General features: G+C 45.6%; 1 protein-coding gene across 1 annotated transcript; it reads right to left on the bottom strand.

Annotated features, from left to right (window-relative positions):
- Positions 320–3,932, bottom strand: LOC110406050 (forkhead box protein L1). The gene is made up of 3 exons (XM_021412051.1): positions 3,685–3,932; positions 2,814–2,982; positions 320–2,465 (listed from the first exon to the last, which is right to left on the bottom strand). Exons 1-3 carry the CDS (start codon positions 3,789–3,791, stop codon positions 1,983–1,985), a joined length of 759 nt encoding a protein of 252 aa, XP_021267726.1. The 5' UTR covers positions 3,792–3,932; the 3' UTR covers positions 320–1,982.

Below are 6,914 nucleotides of genomic sequence, written 5' to 3'. Positions count from 1 at the left end.
GGGAGCAACGTCTCACCTCTCTTCAGATGAGAATCCCTCTACCTGTGACCCTACCCTAGAGATTTCCTAACATCGATGTAATCAGTGCATGGACCTGATCTAACCCATCCCATTGTGTGCTCAGATAGCAGCCAGAATAAGCGTGGATTCACAAGGAACTGAGCTCTCCCTTTGAAGGCACAGTTTGGTCACGAGAATTCACCCCTTGGAAATTCAGAAGACCCACAGCGATGGGACTTTGACATGATTTTCCATTTCGCCTTTTTTGAAGAAGCAAAGACTTTGGCGTGCCACGGAAATGCCTGAAGACAGCAAGTTGTCTAGTTTTCCCAAAAAAAACAAGCATTTATTACCGATCAGTGTGAAATACTGCTGATGGTGAATTGTAAGCACGCGGCAGGACTTTCAGCATCACGGCAACATACATCATGCATTTTTACAACATATAAGTGCAGTAATAGCGCTCCCTTTCTCAATAACAATATATAAGAATTTATAGTATAAATGTACAATATATATTAGACACAATGTAAAATAACTTAGTGAAATGTCAAAGCTTCTGCATAAAAATTCAAGTCATGCCTGAGCATACCTCTAGAACAATTTGCTTAATCTTATCTCGTATACTTTCATTTAGCTCATGTTGCAGAGATAACTTTATCTCTGCATAGCTGCTTAAAACCACCAGAGTCCTGGTCTGTATTTTTTTGCCTTCCTTAGGCCATGTTTCTAGTTGCCAAGCCAAAACCAAGGCTTTGCAGCATCTCTGCTGACGCTGCCGTTAGGTACTGGGAAGCGATTTCTCATGAACAAGTTACATAAAAACAGGTTCTTAAATGCTCCACGGAGTTCAGCATTGTCCTTCAGGTTCTGTTCCAAAACATCCCGCAGTGTGTAAATGGTGCTGGAACGGCTTTCGTTAGGAACGGAGACCAGGAGCTAACGTGGCTCCATGTTCATGATTCATCTCACCAGCTTTCCTGAAATCCCATCAGGTACCACCACTTTGTCAATTGCTAGCAAGAAGAATCAATAAAAACCTTTTTAGTAGGAATATACAGCTTGTCTCAGAGCAGGTAGGTGGGATTCTGACTTCGGCTGACACAGAATACAGCTTCTTGCAAACCCAGGTCTCGCTTTGTACTTGCTGAACAAAATGTGGCCAAGGGCTTTCCTGCAGCATCTGGAGACAATTTCTGGTGGTACAAAGGGAGAGGGGTATTTCTGTTCTTAAATCAAGGCATGAGGAGACCCTATGTCTCTGTCACATCATCCATGGGTGTCCACCGGAATGGAACAGCCTTGCAACCAGTGTTCGTGGGGTTAGTCTGAACACAGCTTCTACAGTTTGAACAATTCTGCTCTGAATAGCAACAAAAAATACCTTAAACATGTATTAATAGCTATGTTTACTAAATAACAATGGATTAAAGCTGCATAGTACACAACAGTTTGGGACATGATGCTAAAATCAAAATTCAGAGAAGACAGAGTGATTTCCTGGGATTCGTTGTAAGGAAACAAATCCCCCCTCCCCATTCTTAGCCAGCGTGAATCGGCAGAATTACGCTGTTGCAGATCAGCTCGAGAGCTGAGCTATACTTTTCAGTGGAATTAACCTTAATTTCCACCAGTGAAAGTGGAATCAAATTCACTTTGTCTCTAAGAAAGCACTGAGCGAGGAGCAAGTCTCTTCTGTCAGATTCTGCGTGAGAAAGGAAACTCTGTGATGGCAGATGGTGGCCGGGATAGTTCAGAAAACAAAGCGAGGATATGATGAATTTCAGCGTGGCGAAAACCGCTATCGGTGACAGTTCTCTCTACTTCAGCCACAGCACAGCTCTCTGGGTACAGGCAGAGGGCAGCTGGGGAAGGGGCAGCCCTGTCTGAGCGCTGCTCGGGAGGAGGAGGGTGCGGGCGGCTGATGTCAGTGATGTCAGGCTGCACTGCAGCCTGGACTTTGTTACCACGGATAAATAACTTTACATGGTCCAGAGCTGGAGATTGATCTGCTGGGCCTCCAGTAGGTGATATTTGTTTTCTTGCATACTATACTGAGATCTCAGGACAGGCAAGGGGTCAGGGGCTGAAAGAATGTAATCGATGCTGAATTTTATTTCAGAATCTGATTTTGCTAGGGAGGAACTGCTCAGGCTCTGCCTGCTGGCCGTGCTGTTTGGAGCAAACCCACGAGGCTCCAGTAGTCTTGGTTCTGAGCCAATTCTTTCATGTATGCTTTCAGAAGAGGAAGTGCTGTTTAAAGCAAAGTCCGTAGGAGATGTATCAGGGGACGAAGACCCTTTCCCTCTGCTTGATCTCTGCTCTTTATGTTCCTTTTTCATGTTCCTCCTCCTCCGTCTTCTCCGGTAATTCCCATTTTCAAAGAGATCCAGCATGGATTCGCATCCCGTTGCAAAGCTCCAATAGTTTCCTTTCCCCTTCTCATTCCCTTCTGTTCTGGGAACCTGTATTTATTTAAAGGCAGTTCAGTATTTGTATGTGTTACAGATGTTGCTGCTTAACATCTGCATTCATTTACATTCAAGAATGGTGTAAACACATATGACAAGACTTTTATGCCTATTCTCTTTCATTATACGAATAGGATGCAAACTCCAGCCTCTTCTGTTAGTTATCTATTAGCACGCATCAGACGGGGATATACTCTATCTCTGTAATTGACAGCTTAGGGAGATTTAAGTGACTTGTGGCTCAGCTGTTCTTTTTCCTTCCTTCCTAGTGATGAGACTATTCCTGCATAATTTTTTTAGCCATGCACAGTATGTATGTAAATACACAGTTACGGGTCTTACCTTTACAAAACAACTGTTCAGTGACAAGTTATGTCGGATGGAGTTCTGCCAGGCTCTTTGATTTGATCTGTAGTAAGGAAATTTCTTCATTATGAAGTCATAAATGCCAGAGAGGGTGACTTTATTTGAAGGACTTTGCTGGATGGCCATTGCAATTAGGGCAATGTAGCTGAAAAAAGGAAAACTTGCAGTTACACCATCACATTACCCCCACACACTGTTATTAGGACCACACAGGTATGTGTATGTCCATGATCCTGCTTCCAAAAGTTCTCCTTTCCTGCACTCTGACCCAAGATGTCCCAGGATGAGCCCTGAGCGCAGTTGCTGCCTCTCAGCACCAGTAGCCAGCAGGAGACGCAGGCATCTCTTGCAGGCAATTGAGTCCCACGGTGTTAAAGGAAGATCACCCACCTCCCGAACCCCATCAGAGAATTTTCTGTGAGCCAAAAGGCTGCAGAGAGACCCCTCACCAGACCCCTCACCAGACCCCTCACCAGCCTTGCCTGCTCGAGGCATGGACCTAAGCTGCTCCGGGAGTGCCTACCACATGTCTTCCCACCACACCAGGCACTGTCTGCATCCCACTCCCCTGCTGGCATGCTGCACATCCAGTTCCCCTTCTCCTGGGGCTCTTGGAGATCAGAGGAGACCCTTTGAGCTCTGGTGGCTCAGCACTGTGACCCCACATGAGTCGAAACAAACCGTGAGCACTTCAAGCACGGGAAGGGGGAAATGTGCCCACCGTGGCTCCAGTCCCATCGTGCATGCATGGAATGAGGAGCCCCACTGCCCCATGTGCTCTGATCCCTCTGTCCCACAGCTCAAAAACCCTCCCAGGGCTGGGGGACTTGGAGAAACTTCCTCTTACCTGTACGCTGGTCTGGTGAATTTCTTCTCTTCATCAGAACTACAGGTGGGGTAATCATCGCCATCGTAATTAAAGCAGTTATAGGGGTACTGTGTGTTGTCAAACATCGTTCTGCTCCTTGCTCAGCTCCCGTGGAGTGAGAGAGATGGAGTGATGTTTCTCAGAGCGTGGGCTCCCTCCTCCCTTCTTCCCTCCCCTCTGCCTGCCTCGTTCCCTCTCTCCCCCCTCCTCACTCTCCCTCTCCTCCGTACACACACACTCTCCCTGTTGGGGTGGGGATTGTTTTTGCAATTCTCTCGTCCCAGACAGCCCGTCTGTTAGGATATAATTATTTTATTTTTCTTTTTTTGGAGGGGGGATGTGGGGTGGGGTGTTACTGTTGTTGCTGCTCTCACCCCCAACGGGGCTGCAGAGCTGGGCTGGAGCTGGTGAGTTGGGGTGACCCTTAGCACCGGGCTGTGCCTGCCAGTAGCTGGCGGCTCGCTGGGTGGTCCGGGCTGGAGCGGGGCCAGTGCTTCCCCCGCCACATCCCAACGTGACAAAAGCAAACAGCACGATGCTAATAAATCGTGCTTCAAGGTCCCCGCCTGGAAATTCAACTTTGAGAGCAGAGTCCCCCTGCAGCCCCCCAGTCCTCCCCCTTCGGCTTTTCTCCCTCCCTGGTGAAGCGGGGTGGCTTCCTTATTTATTTATTTTTGGAAACTCGACGTACAATGAGCAGACGATCCGGCGGTAACGCACGCTCGACCCAATCTGCAGTCTATAATGCGGTATAATAGACATAAATTATATTTCCGTGACTAAAGGAAAATGTGTATGTTCAAAGAGAGGAGAACAGAGGGATACGAGGGACTACTGTCAAGCAGGAAAGTAAAAGGAAAATAGCTGTAGGCAGGAGAGCTGCCTGTGTGGGCTTTGATCTGAAGGATGAATTAGACTAATAGCCCTGTGTGTTGGCATCCAATACTGTAACAATTTAATAGTTTTTCAGTGCTTTGGAGTGTTTTCCAACAAGTGATGTAAACTGAAGACATCACACGCCGTTTCAGAGGGGGCTAAAAAGGTGTGTGCCACATGATAATTAAATTATTTGAAGACAGCTCTGTCCCAGGAACTAGCCCTGGGAGAAAATGGGTATTGGAAAAGAGAAAGCAAATTGGTGTGCAGAGAGTTGTGTGGATCGAAATATAAAGGCAGAACCACCAGCAATGCAACTTTGTTTTCTATAGCATCTTTCATACAAAGTGTGTCCCCAAACCCCTTTTGGAGTTAAAGGATACAATTAGAGGAAAATTCATCCAAATGATAAAGAGCCCTTCAAAGTGATGTTTAAGGGGCTCCTGGGGTTTTGGCAAAGATAGACATAAGAAAGCTTTTTCTGTGGAATATAACAATGCAGTATAGTAGGGAGTAAGGAGAAAAATATGCCATGAAAAAATAGATGGAAGAAGTGCTTTTTGAGGAAGACGAGGCCAAGTGAAGGAATCCAAAACAAAAAATTATCTTCACTCTAAAATACATCAATGGGCATATGCATGAAGCATCCGCTGCAGAGGAGGTCTTAATACAAAGGGTCAGCGACTGCTGCCCAAGGCACTAGCAGAGCTTTAATATTGAGTAAGATGGAGCAGGTTCAGCAATGAAGAATGAAATATGTAATGTCTGATCTTCATTCATACTCTGTCCAGATGGACTGAAAAGGTTTAAATAAAGAAGACAGTGGGCAGTGGACTTGGGAAGATTTTTCTGCACTGCAGCAGCCATGCACGAGACACAAGCACACGTCCATGTGGGTCTGTAGCAGTGGTTCTTCACTTGGGAGAGGTTTTACCTCTCTGACATTCCCGTAACACAAGCATTGTGGTTTCTGATTTATAGTAATCTTCAAAAAAGAGTGCTGGGGTAGCTGCTCTGATTTTACATAACCTGTTGGTACCCTTCATTAAACTCTTAAATATTCTATTTGTAAAACTTGCCTTGGTGAGAAAGCCAGGCATGCGTTTGGACCAAAGCCTTCCTGCACTTACTGGGAGTGTGTAGTAAGGAAACTTTTCTGTGTAGGGAGTGACAGCAAATGAAAGCAGTGTCATTCTTTCAGTATGTGATGTGCCTCAATTCATGCCTGTTCTTGTCTTAGCGAGTGCAGTCAACTCACCCTTACCTGGCACATCTATAACTTGCACCACCATAGCAGTCAACCTTGCTCTGTGCGACAGCGTGTGGCCACCATGTTCCTCATCCCTTGCTGTGGAAAATAACCCTTAGACTTTGTGCCTCAGAGACTGCTTTGTGGCTCTACGTCCAGCAAATGGCTTGTGATGTGCTGTGGGACCCAGTGCTGGTGCCTCTGGAGAGCATCTCAGGAGCGAGACTAGGGGTGGTGGAGTAGGGCACATTGGCCAGAGACGTAAGGAAACTGCTGCCCATGCCATCTATGTAACACCCAATCCATGAGTAAGTATTATTGTTCCTCAATTGCCATCAGTAGGCTGAAGGATGTCGTTTTGAGCTCTGTGAATATCGACAAATGAATTTGTTGTAAATTCATGCAGGCTGCAAGAAGAACACAAACCGTATTTGAATCCTACAAGATCAAAAAAGGAACATGTATTATCTCCCGTAAACTTGCTGCTGAAACCCAGAAAACTGGCCGACTGTTTCTCAAGGTATTTTTTTAAAGCCTGCAGACTGATGTTTTATTCCCAAGAGAACGTTTATGATCCAATTACGCTCCTTGAAAATAATATTCCTAAAGAAATGCTAACGCGCTCTTCTGGGCGCAGTGGTGGAGCTGGCAGGTGCCGTGCTTATGGTGGCGAAACTGTTGTACGAGAGCTTTTTCCTAGCATCTGTGCAGCCGTTATAGTTTAACTAGAAGAACTATAACTCATCTCTGTCATTACCATAAAAGCATAATTTTGCCAGGCTAGGGTTTGCTTGTGTTGTATATTTTCAAAACACAAAGCTGTAAACCATTTGATTTGAGCTCGTAGTTCGGTAATAAAAACACCGTGAAAGATTTGCCTAATTTTTTTTTTAATGTCGATATTAAAAAGTTATTTGCAATTTTTGTAATTACGATGCAGATTACAAAAATTGTGCATGAAATGCAGGCTGGTCATAAATCCAAAGAAGGCTGAATTACCCTTCATTTCAGCTTCTCAGAGGAACAGGGGGTACCTCAGTGCCCAGGAACGCATGCTGACATCCCAGCATCTCACTGGAGCAGC

The sequence above is a fragment of the Numida meleagris genome, chromosome 13, assembly GCF_002078875.1.
Source record: "Numida meleagris isolate 19003 breed g44 Domestic line chromosome 13, NumMel1.0, whole genome shotgun sequence".
In the NCBI taxonomy this organism is placed as follows: Eukaryota; Metazoa; Chordata; class Aves; order Galliformes; family Numididae; genus Numida; species Numida meleagris.
Note: the sequence above shows the minus strand (reverse complement) of the source record. Positions and strands in the feature narration are given on the sequence as shown.